The sequence below is a fragment of the Zophobas morio genome, unplaced genomic scaffold (genome assembly GCF_036711695.1).
Source record: "Zophobas morio isolate AGI-343-1 ecotype UQ-CSIRO unplaced genomic scaffold, CSIRO_AGI_Zmor_V1 ptg000012l, whole genome shotgun sequence".
NCBI classification, from domain to species: domain Eukaryota; kingdom Metazoa; phylum Arthropoda; class Insecta; order Coleoptera; family Tenebrionidae; genus Zophobas; species Zophobas morio.
In genome coordinates, this window is record NW_026972117.1 from 15,325,470 (window position 1) to 15,347,010 (window position 21,541).

Genomic DNA, 21,541 nt, shown 5'->3' on the forward strand with positions numbered 1-21,541 from the left:
ACACTGCGGCACTCAAGGCTTTTTCAAATTCATAAAAAATAAAACAATAAAAACTTTCCTTAAATTTATCTGAAATTAAAACACCAGGGCACCTAAAATTAACTGTGAACATTTTAAACGTAGGGTTTTGAAAACTTTGACAATTTTTGAAACGTCAAACAGTTTTAACTGCTTATTCGATTTTTGCTGATTTGTACCTTCGCTTTATACCAGGCAAACATTGCTGTCAAATGGAATTTTTGTTGTGAAAAAATGGGTATGTATATTAAGAAAAAAAAAAGCAAAATATAAGCCCCGCCCACCCACCCTATCTCAATTGTGACGATTTTTTTTATTCATGTGAGTCAAGAGGGCGGAACTTAACTGCAAAATCATTATTTTTCTACGAAAAATTAAAAACATAAAAATTGTCTATTCATCCCCCCCAACAATGGGATGACGTCATCTCCAAAATTTACAGTAGTAAATATTATGTAAGTGTCATAAAATAAGATACTCCTGCACTTGTGGTTTATGAATTCGTTGAGTTTTTACCCTAAACAGATTTTAGGAAAAAAAATTGTTCGGAAGTTGTTTCGACAGAACTTCCCTCGCATCTCCACAATTTACAATATGAAACATAACAATTTTTTTAGAATTTAAATATTCACAACGAATAACATCATTACAATTGAGATGGCGATGGGTAAGTGGAGCTTGGCTTAAATTTTGCTTTTTTCTGAATATGCGTATCAATCTTCACAATATATTTAAAACGTTTAAAATGGTAAATTTTTGTCGGGAAACATCGATTTTACAATTAAGCGCCGCCCCTCGGTCTGACAACGAATGAAAAATTCATTACGATTGAGATTGGGGCGGGTGGGTGGGGCTTATTTTTCTTAATATATAGAGTTTCCTAAGTAAGTAACAACATGTTACTTAAAAATATGTTTCACTACATTCTTGTAGAGAAATAAGCATTTTGCAATAAACGCCGTTCTTCGGCTCACAACGAATAAAAACGTTATCGCAATTGAGATGAGGGCGGGTGGGCGGGGTTGGTATTTTACCTTTTTTTCTCTTACTATACGTACTTTTCTTTTCACGACAAGAGACTGAAAACATGTTTAAAAGGGTAAATTTGTAGAGAAGTGTATGGGATAATATTTACTATTTTAAACATGCTGTCAGTTTCTTGTTGTGGAAAAAAACAGTATATATTGAGAAGAAAAAAAAATCCAAAACATAAGCCCCACTCACCCACCCTATCTCAATTGTGACTCTTTTTCTCTGTTCGTTAATCAAGGGGGGCGCAGCTTAATTGCAAAATCCGTATTTTTCTACAAAAATTACCATATGAAACGTGTTCTTCATTGATGATCTTGCTCAGAGAAAGCTATGTGTATTAAGTAAAAAAGAAAGATAAGCCCCACCCATCCGTCTGGTTTTCAATTGTGACGAATTTTCTATTCGTTGTCAGCCTGAGGGGTGGAGCGTAATTGCAAAATTCATATTTCATGTTGTAAACACGTTTTAAGTGTCTTGTTACGAAAAGAAGACTACGAATATTAAGAAAAAAACACAAAATTTGGAAAAACATCTCATTGTTAATTGTAACAGGAAAAAAAGTCCATAAAAAGCAGACAGACGGACAAACAGACAGACAGATGGACGGACAGACAGACAGACACGAGAAAACGTAAAAGTAGAGAGTCGATTACAATACTTTCTTTGCTTACGCTCGGGAAGTAAAAATCAAAATTTAATAAAACTTGGAAATTTACCTTTGAAATTACAAAAACCGAATGTTCTGAAATCTTGCAAACGTTTTAAGATTATCTTAGACACAATAAATATTACTTAAAATTTTTTTCAGTTTTCCGGAGTAAATTTTATACTTTACTAAGAAACTACATTTGTTTGATTGTACTTCAGAGGCGAGGGCAATTCTGTCTAATTAACTTTAGACCAATTTTTAATTAAAAATTATACTCTTGTAAATGTTTACTATTTTCTTATTTTATGTTATTGAATTCCCCGTTTCCACTTTAATTTTATTTATCATTGTTTATAAACCCTACACTGCAAGAAAGACCAAAGTTCATTTCATTTAAATGTTACAAAGTAAAGTTGAAGCTGTCCTATTCAAACGAAGAAGAAAACTTGTACTACATACGAGTATATTATAATTAAATACACGAACCAAAATTTAAAGTGAAAGGACTATTCTAGACAGGATCCAGCATACTTTCACGACTGCATGCAAGATGTTTGAGACAATATGATGCTGTAATACTTAAAAGGGCAAATTTGATTAGAACCGAAATATTTTCTTATACCGAATACTAACTGTCAAACATAATACATATGTTGAAATCCGAACTGGAAAAGAGTGTCGCTAAAAATTCGTATATTAGCTGTCGGTTTTGAGTTTTTAAGCTTACACTCATGAAATCACAACCATGAAAAATAAGTTTTTTGCATGAAAGATTGCAATGTGACCTTTGTTTTCTAATCACTAAACCAAAACATGTTTTTCCTGAAAGTCATTTCGACGTAATAAAAATATAAAAATTGAGTCCTTAAGGGTTGATTTGTTTTTTTTTTTTATCAATTTTATTAGCACACTGAACTTGAACGAATGAATTTAGAAACAAGTTTGTACGTTTAATATAAAAAAAAAATCACATTTACTAGACATTTTTACCAACTTTTAACTGTAATCATTGATTTATTAAATATACAGTTAATAATTTGTAGTTTATCTCGTGATATAACGTCATTAGTTTTTATTTTAAGAATTACTTTGAATTATTAAGATACCGTTTAAAAATTTTATACAAAAAATAGCCTAGATAAATCTTATTATATGTTTAAATACTTCAAACTGGGAACTCATGCAATAGACATTTCTTATGACTGTGGGTCAAATTTTCTCTAGAAAAATAATATAATCTCAAGTAAGCCACGAAATTTAGTTTTAAAACAATGATGTTGGCATTGCACTTTATTTGACAGTTATTTAACCGTCACGTGACCGTAACTGTCAAACAATTTTACAGATTTTTTTATCTCACCAAATCCCAACTGTTAAAAGAACACCAAAATCCGTATTCATTGCGAAATGTCAGATTTCTAAATTTGCGTATTTGACGTAATATTTCATCTAATCTTAATTAGTCTTCTCCAGGTTTGATTTATTTCGCGAAAGTTATTTTAATTGATGTATTTTTGGTGATGCGTAACGGGATGTTTAATATTCTTTTTTAATAACACGATGTCAGCTGGATGTCTGTTTAGAATTAAAAAAAATCACTGCTCCGAATTGAATCAATGAATTAAATTTTAGTAACACCTGGTTGTTTTTACTCAATTTGATATAACAGATAACTTTAATTTTAATTTTTTAACAAATGACAAGTACAAATTAAACGCAAACCTGCATATAATAATGAATTTTAATTTTATCCGCGACCAACCTAAATTAACTTTTTATCATACACTATTGACCTACTCATAGTTATTTTTAAAAATTATTATCGAATGAATCCCAAGTTATTATTATTCAATTTAAATTGGTGAAATAATTTTTTGCACTATTACTTAATAAGTGAAATAAACTCTAGAGTGTCGTGTAGATGAAACCAAAATTTATCTAATTATGCTAACAATGTTTTTATATTTGTGGTTTATTAACCCGATTTTATTTTTTTACTTCTAAATTTTTTTGAAGAAATTTAAAAATTTATAGTTGTTAATGTAATAAATCGCTAATGAGAATGTATTTGCTTCTGAGAGTACAATAGCCTATAAATATACGTATAAATAAATAAAAAACCTATGTTTTTTTAACATTAAATTTCAAAGGTTGCTGGACCACTTTTTTCTCCGCCATATGATGCGTGATGCGAAAATCGTTGCTGCTGGCATTTCATAACGAACTTTTAACGAGAAACGCGAACTTGAAAACATTGTAAGTAAAACAACGAAATTAGATTAATTTTGAAATTCGTTAATGACAAATAGACGCACTGACAAATGATAGTCAAAGTATGTAGATAACCTCCGACCTTCTCATGTATCAATTACACGTTATAACAGCGTCGCCTACTTGATTTATTCGTTCGATAATTATCACTGTTAAATTAATTTTCCCGGAATTGCTCTCTAATAACATGGCACGCTGTGTCGATAAACTACATTTTGTTGATGAAGTGTCGGATTTAATGAATGGAACAAAAAAAATGCCTTTTTGATGGTGCGGCCAAAGTTGAAGGTTGCCGCCTTCCGAAAAATCCTGCCAAGTGTTAAGAAAATTGCTAGATTTATTTCTGTGAAACGCATTCGAGTATTTACACTGTTTTAAACGGTCACGTTCTGGCCGAATTGAGCATAATTAGGATTTTCCTCCTTGGCGTGACGTGAGACGACGAGATGCCCGATTTTGCTAAAATTACCAAACCGGAAGAGTGGCTCGAATGTGACGATTACTTTGTAACGAATTTTACGCGTTTTTGCTGGTCATCAATCGCGCTCCAGGGTTTATTATTTACGAGCAATTGACGTATTCATTTCGTTCCGATTCATAAATCTGTCATCGCATTAATGCAAATAAGAGGTTAACTAGGTTAATAGGCAAATGTCGAATCAATTTGAGCTGCAACCACCTGTTTCTATTCGATCACAATAACAAACCGAATCATTGTTGCTAAACCCCGAAAAAGGTTCGAAATTTCATTCAGAGGCAATTAAGAGTGCTGTAAACACGCCAGTTTGGTCGTTACGGGGGCCATTACGATATACTATAATGGGACAACAAGAACGGATGAATACATTTCCAGAGTTGTTGGCGCCACCAGTTATTAGACCATTTTATCAGACAAATTTTTAATAGTACGTGCTTGTAATAGTAATGAGTCCGTCAGAAGCACCAAAGAAACTTAGTTGAATTCTGATTTGTTATTGTTTAAGTTTGCGTGCAAGTTTTTGATTTATTCAATAGAATAAATTGCTCCATTCAGTATTTTTTAAGACGTCTTGTTCAATGAATTCTAAAAAAATTGTCCGTGAAATTTTTATCGATTTATTTAGGCTCCTTAATTCCATTGATATTTTAATTAATTTTATTGAATTTAATTTTATCAAGGACGAAAACCGTATCATCTTCGACTGAGCTCCTGACTCTTGGTTTAAATATATATTATTGAATTGAAAAAGTCATCAAGTTGGCCTTAAATTTAATAGATGACAACTGACAATGGAAATAACCTCACTTTTGTTGGTATACAATTTTTCTGCATATCTTATTAATGGAATAAAGCCAGGTGTTATGTGTGTTATTTTGCCACACAAAAAGCTGCCAGTGAACATTAATTTATTTTCTTAATCATTTTAATGAAATAATCGTAGACTGTGTTAATTTGATAAAATTATCCTATTTAGATAGTGGATTAACATATATTTAAATAATTTCCTGTTTTCGAGTTTGTTATGTTTATGTAAATTTGAAACTGCGAATTATTACCTTTGAGAAAAAGCGATCGATTCATTCAAAACATTTTTCATCAGATATTGTAGAATTTTACAAAGTTTTTGAACTTCTCTTTGTGTTCTGTCTTTGTCTGGTGTGTATCCGTTACCACACTGATTACTTTAAAAATTGATAATATCATCGGAAAATACTGTTAAATGAATCTGTGTCGGGATACGCATGACGTGATACTCAATTGCCTGTAATAATAATCAATTTGTGTATTTAACTTGATCAAATTTTACAATGTATGTCAGGATTTCCCAAAAATCTTGGTAAAACACTAAAAGCAACTTGGGAATTACAGAACAATAAAAATTTGTTAATTCCCTTTTGAAAGTTGATGAAGTAGTAAATCTTTAATCGTAGATACATTACGTTCTAAAATATGGTGTTCTGGGTGTTTCAATAAAAGGCTCTTGTTTTTAGAATCGGTAACACACGACGTGAATTGATTAAGAAACAACTCATTCAATTGTCCTGCATTTCTTAGAACTCAGCAACGGTATGATTGCTGTTATACATATCAGTAATAATAATATATTTGATGACACCATCTCAAAAATTATTAAATAAATCTTTTCTGAGAAAAACACTTCTACTGATTCAGAAAATTCTGAACAAATAATTTCACACATTGTTGAGTAACCAGCAAATAAAAAAAAATTCACTAACTGATTTATTGTAGTTTATTAAACTGTCCCTGAAATTCGATGAACATAATGCGATCTACAGACCAAGATTAATATAAAATATGCTTTTCCCCACCAGGAGACGATATTCATTCGAGAAATTATTTAATTAATTTTATTTCAAATATACAGGGTGTCCTAAAGGTCTGACAGTTGAAAATTGCCCATTTTCTATGGTTATTGCAAAAATGACAAAGGTTAAGAATTGTCATTTAGAACTACAACGAAATTTATTTTCAAATATATGCTCTTGTGAACGTTACGTATTTTCTTTATTAAAAAGGGGAAAAAATATATAAGACACAAAACAAATAAAACTTCATATTTTGCACATTTTGTCTAGAATTTATTCGGCAAAATTTTGAGATGACGTCATCAATTTTTTGGGAGAAATAAACAGACAGATTTTGATTAACAATTTACCATGCTTACAATCACTCAAAACATCTGCAAGATTTCAAAGTATTCAGTTTTACATTTCTTGATTTGTACAATAAAATAAATTGACTGCTTCATTAATTTTTTTTTGAGTCACCTGTATAAGCAAATCTAAAAATGTGGTTCTTAATTTGATGTACAAAAAATTGGTCGCAGGCTATAAGTATAATCCAACAAATCCGGCTCTTTAAAAAATAAAAAAAAATGATTTTACGATTTTCATTTTGTGATAATCGCTGCAAAGTAAAAACCAGAGGCATAAATAACACCCTTGTCCTTCAGCAGTAGGTAATAGCAATCTGAAGCTCAGTGTTTATTTATGTTTATACATCGAAAGAATGTTACGTAGAAGTTACTTTGAATTGAGAGACGTCCAAACCGTGTCGGGAATAAAACGTTATTATACCTTGCAAATGTTTTTGTGAAAATTTGAGTGTTTACACTACAAGTACATATATATGAGTATATTTTTGTGTACCATTCAAGTTTATTTTAGAATACCATTCATTGAAATGACATCATCAAATTGTTGGTGGGGATGATTAGCCAAATTTTGGTTAGCATTTAACCATCTACATGATATTTCTAATATACATACAAAATTTGATAATAATAATCGGTCCAGGAATTGCGGAGATTACGTGTTTAATAAAAATGGATACAGACAGATAGACAGACGGAAACGGGAGACTACTTTTTTCGTACTGTGGGAGTCATGAAACGTCGAGAAAACATAAAAGTGGCATTTCGTCCGATGGACTCGAAAGTTGAAAAATTGAAACTGAGAATTCGAAGAATTTTAAAAATTGAAAAACGGAGTTGTAGAGAAATTGAAAAATGTTTTAAAAAATTAAAAATAGGGAAATCGAAACATCAAAAATTCTATAATCGAAAATTTTAAAATCAAAAAATTGAACAACCGAAAAATTCAAAAATCAAAAATTTTGGAATCAGAAAAATTGAAAAATGTAAAATCTAAAATCGAGAACTCGAAAAATCAAAACATCAAAAAATTTAAAAATATAAAATTTAAAAATTAGAAAAATTGAAAATTGAATAATCCAGGAATCGAAACAAAAAAACTGAAAAACTTAAAAATCAAAATGTTGAAAATCGAAAAAAATTAAAATTGAGTAATCGAAAAACTAAAAAATCTAGAGATATTGAAAAATCCCACTGAAACTTCGAAAAATTGGAAAATCAAAAAATCGAAAAGCCGAGGAATCTAAAAACAGAGAAATCGATAAATCTAAATTCCAAAAGATCAAAAAATCGAGAAGTCGAAAAGTCGAGAGAAATTGAACAATTGGAAAATCGAAAAACAAAAAAAAACTGAAAAATTGAAAAACAGTAAAATCTAGAAGTCGAAAAATCAAAAGACACAGAATTCGAAACATCAAAATTGAAAAATCTAAAATTAAAAAATTCGAAAAATTGAAAAATTTTAAAAATCGAAAAATGTATTGAAAAAAACCGAAAAATTAAAATGAAAAGTTGGAGAATCGAAAAATCGAAAAAATCCAAAAGTCGAAACATCGAAAATTTAAAAAATCGAAAAACTGAAAAATCGAGAAATCGGGATTTCCAGAACCCTAAACATCGAGAGTCGAGAAATCGAGAAATTGAAACGTATTAAAAAAAAATAAAAAATTGGGAAATCGAAACATCAAAAATCGTCTAAAATTTTAAAAATCAAAAAAACTGAAAAATCAAAACTAACCGGAAATTGACAAATTTGCAATATTCAAAACGTTGAAAATCGAAAAAAATTAAAATTGAGGAATCGAAAAACTAAAAAGTCTAGAGATATTGAAAAATCCCAAAACTGAAACTTGGAAAAATTGTAAAATCAAAAAATCGAAAAGCCGAGGAATCTAAAAACCGAGAAATTGACAAATCGAAATTTCAAAAGATCAAGAAATCGAGAAGTCGAAAAGTCGAAGAATCGAAAAGTCGAGAGAAATTGAACAATTGGAAAATCGAAATACAAAAAAAACCTGAAAAATTGAAAAACAGTAAAATCTAGAAGTCGAAAAATCTAAAGACGGAGAATTCGAAACATCAAGATTGAAAAATCTGAAATTAAAAAATTCGAAAAATTGAAAAATTTTTAAAATCGAAAAATTTTATATTGAAAAAAATCGAAAAATTAAAATCAAAAGTTGGAGAATCGAAATATTGGAAAAATCCAAAAGTCGAAACATCGGAATTTAAAAAATCGAAAAACGGAAAAATCGAGAAATCGGGACTTCCAGAACATCGAGAGTCGAGAAATCGAGAAATGGGAAAATCAAAAAATCGAAAAATCGATAAATCGAAATTTCAAAAGATCAAGAAGTCGAGAGGTTGATAAATCGAAAAACAAAAAAAAAATGGAAAAATTCAACAACCGAAAAATTGAAAAACCCCTAAAATCTAAAAGTCGAAAATTCGAAAGATGGAGAAATCGAAAAATCTTGAGAAAAATTTCAAAACTGAAGTAGGTAATGAAAAGTGCAAATCGAGAATTAAAAATTGAAAAATCGAGAAATTGAAAAATCGGAAAAATGAAAGAATCGAAAAACTGAAGAATCAAAAAACTGAAAAATCCCGAATCTGAAATACAGGACAAATTGAAAAATCGAAGGAAAATAGAAGAATCAGAAATTGAAAGATCGAGAAATCCAAAAGTCGAAAAATCGGAAATTTAAAAAACCAAAAAACTGAAAAATCGAGAAATGGGAAAATAAAAAAAAGTCAAAAAAAACTAGAAATCGAGAAGTCGAAAAATCGATTAATCCAGAGATCGAGTAATACAAAAACGAAAAATTTAGAAACGGCAAAAATTAAAAATTGAAAAATCTAAGAGTTGTCAAATCGAAAAGCTAAGACATCGTAAAAATCGAAAATTAAAAAATTGAGAAATCAAAAATTTAAAAAAATCGAAACATTCAATGAAAAATCCCGAAAGTGAAGTATCAAAGAATTGAAAATCGAAATTCGAATCGAGGAATCGAAAATTAAACAAATAGAATGAAACACCCCAAAACTGAGGTATGAAAGAATTGAAAATCGAAATTCAAATTTAAAAATAAAAAAATCGAAAAGCCGAGGGATCTAAAAACCGAAAAATCGAAACACTGCTAAATCGAAATTTCAAAAGATTAAAAAATCGAGAAGTAAAGTCGAGAAGTCCAAAAGTCCAGGAGTCCGAAAAGTCGAAAAATCGAGAAATTGAACAATTGGAAAATCGAAGAACAAAAAAAATGGAAAAATTCAACAACCGAAAAATTGAAAAACCGTAAAATCTAAAAGTCGAAAAATCGAAAGATGGAGAAATCGAAATATCAAAATTGAAAAATCTACAATTAAAAAATTCGAAAAATTGAAAAATTCCAAAACCGAAGTAGGTAATGAAAAATGCAAATCGAGAAATTAAAAATTGAAAAATCGGAAAAATTAAAGAATCGAAAAACTGGAGAATCAAAAAACTAAAAAATCCCGAATTTGAAATATGGAAGATGTGAAAAATCGAAGGAGAATAGAAGAATCAAAAATTGAAAGATCGAGAAATCCAAAAGTCGAAAAATCGAAAATTTAAAAAACCAAAAAACTGAAAAATCGGGAAATAGCAAAATCGAAAAATCGACAAGTCAAAAGAACTAGAAATCGCAAAGTCGAAAAATCGATTAATCCAAAGATCGAGAAATACAAAAATGAAAAATTTAGAAACGAAAAAATTGTAAAATCGAAAAACTAAGACATCGTAAAAATCGGAAAAAAAATGGAGAAATCGAAAATTTGAAAAAATCGAAAAATTCAATGAAAAATCCCGAAACTGAAGTATCAAAGAATTGAAAATCGAAATTCGAACCGTGGAATCGAAAATTAAAGAAACCGAAATATTCAATGAAAAATCGCGAAACTGAAGTATCAAAGAATTGAAACTCGAAATTCGAATGGAGGAATCGAAAATTAAAGAAATCGAGAAATTGAATGAAACACCCCAAAACTGAGTTATGAAAGAATTGAAAATCGAAATTCAAATTTAAAAATCAAAAGATCGAAAAGCCGAGGGATCTAAAAACCGAAAAATCGAAACACTGCTAAATCGAAATTTTAAAAGATTAAAAAATCGAGAAGTCGTAAAGTCGAGGAGTCCGAAAAGTCCAGAAGTCGAAAACTCGAGAAGTTGAATAATTGGACAATCGAAAAACAAAAAAAAATGTAAAAATTCAACAACCGAAAAATTGAAAAACCGTAAAATCTAAAAGTCGAAAGATGGAGAAATCGAAACATCAAAATTGAAAAATCTAAAATTAAAAAATTCGAAAAATTGAAAAATTTTAAAAATCGAAAAATCTTGAACTGAAAAAAAACGCAAAATTGAAAAATTCTAAAACTGAAGTAGGAAATGAAAAATGCAAATTGAGAAATTAAAAATTGAAAAATCGGAAAATTTAAAGAATCGAAAAACTGAAGGATCACAAACCTGAAAAATCCCGAATCTGAAATATAGGAGAATTGAAAAATCGATGGAAAATAGAAAAATCAAAAATTGCAAATCGAGAAATCCAGAAGTCGAAAAATCGAAACTTTAAAAAATCAAAAAACTAGAAATCGCAAAGTCGAAAAATCGATTAATCCAGAGATCGAGAAATACAAAAATGAAAAATTTAGAAACAGAAAAATTGTAAAATTGAAATACTAAGACATCAAAACGAAAATAAAAAAATGGAGAAATCGGAAATTTAAAAAAATCGAAAAATTCAATGAAAAATCCCGAAACTGAAGTATCAAAGAATTGATAATCGAAATTCAAATTTAAAAATTGAAAAATCAAAAATTTGGAACATCGGAATGTCGATAAATCCAGAAATTAAAAAACTGAAAAATTGGAAAATCGAAAAACCAAAAAATGGAAAAATTCAGCAAGCGGAAAACTGAAAAATCGAAACATCAAACATTGCAAAAATCGAAAAATCGGAAAATTAAAATGAAAAGTTGAAAAGTTGAAGGAACGAAAAATTGAAAAATCATAAATTGTGTAATTAAGGAAATCAAAAATTTGAAAAATGGAAAACTAGAAAATCGAGAATTCGAAAAATCCGAAAATTGAAAAATCGAAATATTGAAAATTCCAAAAGTGAGGTGGGTATCTAGAAATTAAAAATTAAAAAACCGAGAAATTAAAAATCCGAAAAATTAAAGAGTCGAAAAAGTGAAGAATCAAAAAACTTAAAAATCCCGAAACTGAAACATGGGAGGATTGAAAAATCGAAGGAAAATAAAAGAATCAAAAATTCAAAGATCGAGAAATCCAAAAGTCGAAAAATCGAAAAACTGAACAATCGAGAAATCGGGACTTTCAGAACTCCAAACAACGAGAGTCGAGAAATCGAAAAATGGGAAATCAAAAATCGGGACTTCCAGAACTCCAAACATTGAGAGTCGAAAAATCGAGAAATGGGAAAATCAAAAAATCGAAAAGTCAAAAAAAACGAGAAATCGAAATGTCGAAAAATCGATTAATCGAGAGATCGAGAAATATAAAAATGACACATTTAGAAACGGCAAAAATTGAAAATTAAAAAATTGTAAAATCGAAAAACTAAGACATCGTAAAAATCGAAAAATAAAAAATCGAGGAAACGAGAATTTAAAAAAATCGAAAAATTCAATGAAAAATCCCGACACTGAAGTATCAAAGAATTGAAAATCGAAATTCGAATCGAGGAATCGAAAATTAAAGAAATCGAGAATTTGAATGAAAAATCCCGAAACTGAAGTATGAAAGAATTGAAAATCTAAACTCAAATTTAAAAATTGAAAAATCGAAAAATTGAAACATCGGAATGTCGATAGATTCGAAATTAAAAAACTGAAAAATTGGAAAATCGAAAAACCAAAAAATGGAAAAATTCCACAAACAGAAAACTGAAAAACCGAAATATCAAAAATTGCGAAAATCGAAAAATTGAAAAACGGCAAAATGTAGAAATTGAAACATGGAGAAACCGAAACATCGAGAAATTGAAAAATTGAGAAATCGAAAATTCTAAAATTTAAAAAATCGAAAAATTAAAATGAAAAGTTGAAGAATCGAAAAATTGAGAAATCGTAAATTCTGAAATTAAAGAAATCAAAAAATTGAAAAATCGAAGAACTAGAAAATCTAGAAATCGAAAAGTCTGAAAATTGAAAAATCGAAATATTGAAAATTCCAAAAGTGAAGTAGATATCGAAATTAAAAATGAAAGAATCCAGAAAGGGGAGAATCAAAAAACTGATAAAATCCCGAAACTGAAATATCATAGAATTGAAAAATCGAAGAAAAATTGAAAAATCAAAAATTGAAAGATCGAGAAATCCAAAAGTCGAAAAATCGAAAATTTAAAAAATTGAAAAACAGAAAAATCGAGAAATCGAAACGTCGAGAACTCCAAATATCAGTAGTTGAGAAATCGAAAAATGGGAAAATCAAAAAGTCAAAAAATCGAGAAATCGAAGAGTCGAAAAATCGATTAATCGAGAAATACAAAAATGGAAAATTTAGAAACGACAAAAATTGAAAATTAAATTTAAAAAATCTGTAAAATCGAGAAACTAAAACATAGCAAAACGGAGAAATCGAAAAATAAAAAATCGAGGGGTCGAAAATTTAAGAAAATCGACAAATTGAATGAAAAAATTAAAAAATCTCAAAACTGAAGTATCAAAGAAAATCGAGAATGTAAATATTGAAAGATCGAAAATTTGAAAAAATCCTAAAACTTGAAAATCGAAAAATTGAGAAAAGAAAGTTGAAAAATCGAGAAATAAAATAAATATAAAATTCGAAAATTAGTTATGCTATTTTGTTTTGTTTTTTTTTTTCTTTCAAAAACTCGCGATGTCTACCTACGATAAAAACTCATCATATTTTGCACATTTTACTTAGGATTTATTCGGCAAAATTTTTGAAGCAAATATATTTTAATTAAAAATCCTGCGAGATTTCAAAGCATTCGGTGTTGCAGATTCAAAATTAAATTGCGAAATGTTGTTTTATAATTTTGTTTTTCTTTCCAAAAATCTGGACGCTTCGGGTAAAAACGCAACACCGTGTCATAAACTACATGTGTAGGATTTGGAAATCTATTTTATACAATTTAAGACCCATTTAGTATGTACAATTTTGAAGTGACGTCATCACATTATTGGTGGAGATGATTAGACAAATTTTGATTCTTGTTTTACCATCTACGTGATATTCCTAATATAAATACAAAATTTGACAACAATCGGCCCAGTACTTTTGGAGATTATCTGTCAAATAAAAATCCGGACAGACAGCAGACAGACAGACAAACAGACAGACGGACAGAAACGGGATACCTATTTTTTGCGTCTCAAACACTGATAATTTGGTTATATTTCGCAGATAGTAAAAATAATTAGGTATCCCACGTAAAAAATACAACTTACAATGAATCCGTCGAAGCTAGGTAGTCGTCATACGATGAACAGAGCCTGATTTTACACTCTGTAACAAATTGAAGTGAGGTCTTGTGGAACATTAATTTGTCATTTGTATCTGACTTTTAACGTCGTAAAAGTAAACTTAGTTCACTTCGCAGTAACCGTGTCAAATTTAGAATAGTGTTGGATACCTGTATGTCATTCATTGGGGATTTTTTTATCTTGATGTTTAGATGACTGAAAACATTTGCCAGGTTTTCGGTCTTTGTAAACGTCAAATTCTCAAATCATATCTGACAGAATAAAAAGTGACGGAAAGCTTGACATAGTCATTAAACCGACCCTTGTTGGTTACGTACACAGAGAAGTCACAGTCACACTATTAAAATATGTTTATAATTGAGTGACCTTGAAAGAGTTGATGCAACGTGAACCAAATATATTTTATCTCAGTCTTTAGTACGTTTATTTCTAATTAATCGTTCTTGTTGCAAAATGTTGAAAAATACTATTCAGATATGAAGCATCTCCATCAGAGTACCACATTACCGTTCTTAGTGAATGTTTAGAGATAAAGTAGTAATGTGTTGTTTATCTTTGATCATTATTACCAGATTATTACTACGTCACTTAACATTATTATGAGATTATTTTATTGTAAAAAATTAAGGCTTAAAAGGAAAATTAAACTGTTATTTTAAATATTTTTCTTATTTTGTTGTTAAGTATTACTGGTTGTCTAAAAGTTGGAAATAAAGTTTAACCAGTGGTTTAACTTTGGAAAATTGTTCAAAATGTATTCCGTCATATTCTAAACAAAGCCGAACTCTTTTTTTCGGATTCTTATAAACATGAATTAAAAATTGAGATGATATAGCTGGACAAACTTCAGTTCATTATGTATTCTGATTGATTGTTGTATTGGGTGTATGGGCCGTGGCACCATCTTGTTGAATGAATCCTTGCATCATCCAGTTGGTTTATGAATTATTCTTAAAGGTCGATTTATAAACTTGACGCTGACGTTGCTGTTCGCCGTTGACGTTGCCGTTGGAAGATAAATATACAGCAAAGGTATGCGTTGTTTATATCATCCGTTGACGTTGCCGTTGGAAGTTGGCACGCCGTTGGGATGACGTTCGAGATGACCAACTTTTATCTTTCGCCGTTACGTTGCCGTTGACGTTGGGTTTTCAACCAATCAAATTGAGGTGGTGTGCAGTGCTGTCAACTTGAAAGAAAATTCCCTGAAGTAGGCGGGACCTTTTTCTGGTTGACAGCACTAATTCCACGAAAATCAAATTTCAAAATCAAATAATGAGGCTGCGTAAACACACAAAAGATAGCCGAGAGAACCTAATAAGTACTTTTGTCGCATTTTGGTTGACTTCATTTCACTTAAAACAATTAACTCGTTCGAAAGTACGCAATGTTGACGTGAAAACGTAACCTCACAATTGGATTTGACAGCTGCGGCCTGTGCGAACGGCAACTGCCAACGGAGTTTATAAATGACAATTTTCAGCTCTAGCAGCAACGTCAGCGGGAACAGCAACTGCAGCGGCAACTTCAACGTCAACAGCAAGTTTATAAATCCCACTAAAATCACCTGCCAGTATCGCTCTGAATTTACGGTTGTTTCAAAATATCTATTTTTTGAAAATGCAAATATAATATAAAATCACTTGAATCACCTGGTATAATTATAATTCTACCTGAAAAACAAAAAATATTTGTATCCTGAAACACTGGTACACATATTATTTCTTAAATTTCTCAATAATTTGAAGAAGCTACAACTTCTTAATGACCCGGTCTGGCGCAGGGTCGCATCCTTTATCTCGTCGCTCTTCTTGCCGCCAAGCCTCGGCATTCTTGCCAGATTTCGGGCGTTACGTAACCGCGACCTGCTGCCGACTCGACACCTCTGTGCCCTCGATCCATCAAGTGAACATCGGCGCCAATCTCCGATTACTCGTCACGCTCAAGCTCGTTCGTAAACAAGACGTCGCGTGCCCAGACAGAAAGCTCTCTGTCTGCGGAGACTTCAACGCCCGGCCATTTTTCCAGACCGCTTTTTCCCGCATTCCTGTGTGCCGGAAGTCGCGCCATGTCACATTCGGCGGCGAAGGGACACCTAGACCGTCGCCGTGCCGGCCATCGTCTTCTTCTCGTAGGCGCCATCGGCTGTATCGTTGACCCCGTCAGAAAAACCAAATCGAATCACTAATACGCGAGATGAGACTAACGTCGACTGTGTTGTTGCAGGGAACTGGCGGCGGACACGTTCGAGGGCCTCAACAAGGTGGTGTTCTTGAGCCTGGCCGATAATTACCTGGGGAAGGTGCCGGAGCACCTGTGGAAGCGGATGACGGGGGTCAAGACGGTGGATCTGGGCCGGACGAAAATCACGGAGCTGACCGAGTCCAATTTTAAGGTACGGGAGAAAGTCAAAGGCGCTTTTTCAAACATGAAAGAAATTAGTTGAAAGGCATGTGTGTATTGACACCGATACAGGACAAAATTTAAATAAATAAGTTGTGATCATTCCATCTGTTCGGTGAACGGACTATACTTGGCCTGTTTATTCAAACCTGAGCGAAAAATCTTTCAGCAATAAAAATAAAATGCAAAGAACTGATATTATGTACAAAATATATACACTGACCGGCAAAAAAAACCGGCCATCCTGAAAAAATTCGCAAAACCAAATTTTCAAAACTATGAATTTATCTAGTGATCGTTATTTTATTAAAGAACCATTCACTATTGACACATGATGTATAAATTAACAAAAAAAAAGAATTAAATTTAATTTTAACAAAATAACAGAAACGGAGTGACAATTTGAGAGACGTCTGTAAGAGTTAACGGCATAATTTTCGCGTGAAAACGTTTATTAACTGCCAAACTTATAATCAAATGATGAAAAACACTGTCTACAACAGCCTCCTTTATTGTTTTAGTTAATAAAATATCGTAACTTGGTCTGTTTCTGTTATTTTGTTAAATTAAATTTAATTCTGCGTTTATTTCCCTTCTTTTTTTGCTAATTTGTACATCATGTGTCAATAGTGAATAGTTCTTTAATAAAATAACGATCACAATTAAATTAATAATGTTTCAAGTGGTTTTACGAAATTTTTCTGAGTGGCCGCTTTTTTTGTCGGTCAGTGTATTTATATGTAGTAAAAACCAAAAATATGGAGTATTATATACAATATGCCATTATATACAACTATATACAAAATATGTATCAAGGGAGCAAAAACACGATCTTAGACGGATATGGATTTTTGAAAGTTTGTCTTCGCAACTCGAACTTTCACGGTGACAGTAATCTGACAAAACGAAAATTCTACCAAAGACAAATCTTTAAAAATCCATGGCTGTTCTTGATCGTGTTTTTATTGATTTCTCGATATAATAAAAATCACTCAATTGAAAACAGAAACAATAAAAAATAAACATCTGTACAGCTTTGGGTTCGTCGATATCTCGATATCTCCAATAATTTAGAATATGCAAATTTGGGATCTGAGGCACCAGTAAATAAGTTTATTTCAATAAATACATATTTTTCACGTATATGCATTAAACAAAATGTCTTCCGTCATATTCTAAACAAAGCCGAACTCTTTTTTTCGTATGAGATAGGGCGGGTGGGCGGGGCTTATATTTTGCCTTTTTTCTTAATATATCTACGCAGTTGTCTTTTCAGAACAAGAAAAATTCAGAATGAAAATTCATCACAATTGAAAATTGAGATAGGGGTGGGTATGGGTGGTACCTAATCTTTGGCTGTATTCATTACAATTGAGATAGGGCGGGTGGGCGGGGCTTATATTTTGCTTTTTTTTTCTTAATATACATGGCCATCTTTTCACAACAAGAAACTTAGAACATGATTAAAATGGTACATTTTTGCGAGGAAATTTGGATTTCGCAATTATGGGGCCAAGTCGAATTGCAAAATCGATATTTCCTTTTACAAAATTTCCATTTTAAACAACTTTCATGTTGTCATAGGAAGTCTACACATATTAAAACAAAAAGGGAAAATGTAGCCCCGCCCACCCGCCCTATCTCAATTGTGATGATTTTTTTTATTCATCATGAACCAAGGGGGCAGAGCTTAACTGCAAAATACTATTTCTTTACAAGAAATTAAAAATATGTTTTTGTGTATCGTTTTGTACAGAGTTAAATACCACATATAGAAAAGAAGGCAAAATATGAACCCCGCCCACCCACCCCAAGTCCATTGTGATGATTTTTTTTTATTCTTAGAAACTTGAAACACGTTTGAAATGGTACATTTTGTGAAGAAATATGGATTTTGCTATTAGGCTCCGCCCCTAGGTCTGCCAACGAATGAAAAATTCATTACAATTGAGAAATGAGATCGGGGCAGGTATGGGCGGGACCTAATCTTTGGCTTTATTTTTTTCTCAATATACTTACATATTATTCTTTGAACAACACGATACTCAAAAACATGTTTTTAATTTCTCGTAGAGAAATAAGGATTTTGCCGTTAAGCTCCGCCCTCGGCGTACGACGAATAAAAAAAATCATCAGATTTGAGATAGGGTGGGTGGGTGGGGCTTATATTTTGCCTTTTTTCTTAATATACCTACATAGTCGTCTTTTTAGAACAAGAAACTTAAAACTTGTTTAAAATGGTAAATTCTTTTATCAGACAACGAATGAAAAATTCATCACAATTGAGAATTGAGGTCGGGGCGGGTATGTATGATACCTAATCTTTGGCTTTATTTTTTTCTTAATATACATAATACTCTTTGAACAACATGATACTGAAAAACATGTTTTTAATTTCTCGTAGAGAAAGAAGGATTTTGCAGTTAAGCTCCGGCTCTCGGCTTACGACGAATAAAAAAAATCATCACAATTGAGATAGGGCGGGTGGGCGGGGCTTATATTTTGCCTTTTTTTTTTCTTAATATACATGGCCATCTTTTCACAACAAGAAGCTTAGAACATGATTAAAATGGTATATTTTTGCAAGGAAATTTGGATTTCGCAATTATGGGGCGAAGTCGAATTGCAAAATCGATATTTCCTTTTACAAAATTTCGATTTTAAACAACTTTCATGTTGTTAAAAGAAGTCTACACATATTAAAACAAAAAGGCAAAATTTGCCCCGCCCACCCGCCCTATCTCAATTGTGATGATTTTTTTTATTCATCATGAACCAAGGGGGCAGAGCTTAACTACAAAATACTTATTTCTTTACAAGAAATTAAAAATATGTTTTTGCGTATCGTTTTGTAAAGAGTTAAATACCACATATAGAAAAGAAGGCAAAATATAAACCCCGCCCACCCACCCCAAGTCCATTGTGATGATTTTTTTTATTCTTAGAAACTTGAAACACGTTTGAAATGGTACATTTTGTGAAGAAATATGGATTTTGCAATTAGGCTCCGCCCCTAGGTGTGCCAACGAATAAAAAATTCATCACAATTGAGAAATGAGATCGGGGCAGGTATGGGCGGGACCTAATCTTTGGCTTTATTTTTTTCTCAATATTCTTACATATTATTCTTTGAACAACAGGATACTCAAAAACATGTTTTTAATTTCTCGTAGAGAAATAAGGATTGCAATTAAGCTCCGCCCTTCGGCCTGCGACGAATAAAAAATCATCAGATTTGAGATAGGGTGGGTGGGCGGGGCTTATATTTTGCCTTTTTTTACTTAATATACATGGCCATCTTTTCACAATAAGAAACTTAGAATATGATTAAAATGGTACATTTTTGCACGGAAATATGGATTTTACAATTGCAAATTGGAGCCTAATTGCAAATTCTGTATTTCCCTATACAAATTTTCGATTTTAAACATGTTTTAAGTTTCATGGTGTGAAAAGAAGTCTACACATCTTAAAACAAAAAGCCAAAATGTAAGCCCACCCACTCGCCCTATCTCAATTGTGGTGTTTTTTTTATTCGCCATGAATCAAGGGGGGCGGAGCTTAACTCCAAAATACTTCTTTCTTCATACGAAATTAAAAACATGTTTTTGAGTATCTTGTTGTTCAAAGAATACCACATATAATAAGAAACGAAGGCAAAATATAAACCCCGCCCACCCACCCCATCTCCGTTGTGATGCTTTTTTTATTCTTAAAAACTTGAAATACGTACGTTTAAAATGGTAAAATTTTGTAAGGAAATATGGATTTTGCAATTAGGCTGCGCCCCTCAGCTTACGACGAATTAAAAAAATGATCAGAATTGAGATAGGGTGGGCGGGCGGGGCTTATATTTTGCCTTTTTTTTTTCTTAATATACATGGCCATCTTTTCACAACAAAAAACTTAGAACATGGTTAAAATGGTACATTCTTGCAAGGAGATATGGATTTAGCAATTATAAGGCGGAGCCTAATTGCAAATTCGATATTTCCGTATACAAATTTTCCATTTTAAACATGTATTAAGTTTCATGTTGTGAAAATAAGTCTACATTATATTAAAACAAAAAGGCAAAATGTAAGCCCGCCCACCCGCCCTATCTCAATTGTGATGACTTTTCTTATTCGCCGTGAACCAAGGGGGCAGAACTTAACTGAAAATACTTATTTCTTTACAAGAAATTAAAAACATGTTTTTGCGTATCGTGTTGTACAGAGAATAAATATCACATATTAAGAAAAGAAAGAAAAATATAAACCCCGCCCACCCGCCCCATCTCCATTGTGATGATTTTATTTATTCTTAGAAACTTGAAACACGTTTAAAATGGTAAATTTTTGTATGGAAATATGGGATTTTGCAATTAAGCTCTGCCCCTAGATCTGCCAGTTAATGAAAACTTCATTACTATTTAGATCAGGGTAGGTATGGGTGGAGCTTAATCTTTGGCTTTAATTTTTTCTTAATATACATACTATATATTTTTTTTTTTCTTAATATGTGTAAACTTATTTCGACAACAAAAAACTTAAAACATGTCTAAAATGGTAAATTTTTGTAGTAATCAACTTAAATCGCCCTCTTTTCTTCTACAACCCCTTTAAATACCACAAAAGTTGAACAAAAGTACTATAAACGGTAACTTTGGAACCGAGTTTATAAATGACAGTTTATTATATTATAATGGAGAATGTGGTAAAAAAATACATAACAATTCAACCTAGCACAAGCGAAAACACATAATTAATTCAATAGTATAAGCTAAAATGTAGCAGTTCGTTAGGCTTTAGAAAAAACTTTTTTTTATAGAAAAAATTATGTGTTTGTTGGTTATTTATATAGGGTTAGTCACGAGCATGGCCGACTAGTATAAAGATTATGACCTGTCCAAGGGTACATATACGTGCTGCCATCTATTAATAATTCAAAATCGACAAAAGAATTATTAACACTTTTTGAAAGGCACAAAGGCATTAATACCGAACAAACGACCATTACACGTTTTGAAGTC

General features: G+C 31.3%; 1 protein-coding gene across 2 annotated transcripts in view; it reads left to right on the top strand.

Annotated features, from left to right (window-relative positions):
• The window catches only part of Ltl (larval translucida), a 47,797-nt gene that overhangs the window by 22,155 nt on the left and 4,101 nt on the right, over positions 1-21,541 (top strand). For both annotated transcript variants that reach the window (XM_064054537.1, XM_064054536.1), the window contains exon 2: positions 16,351-16,519. In XM_064054537.1, coding sequence (XP_063910607.1) covers positions 16,451-16,519 — 69 coding nt within the window. In that variant the 5' untranslated portion in view covers positions 16,351-16,450. The remainder of the gene's footprint in view (positions 1-16,350; positions 16,520-21,541) is intronic.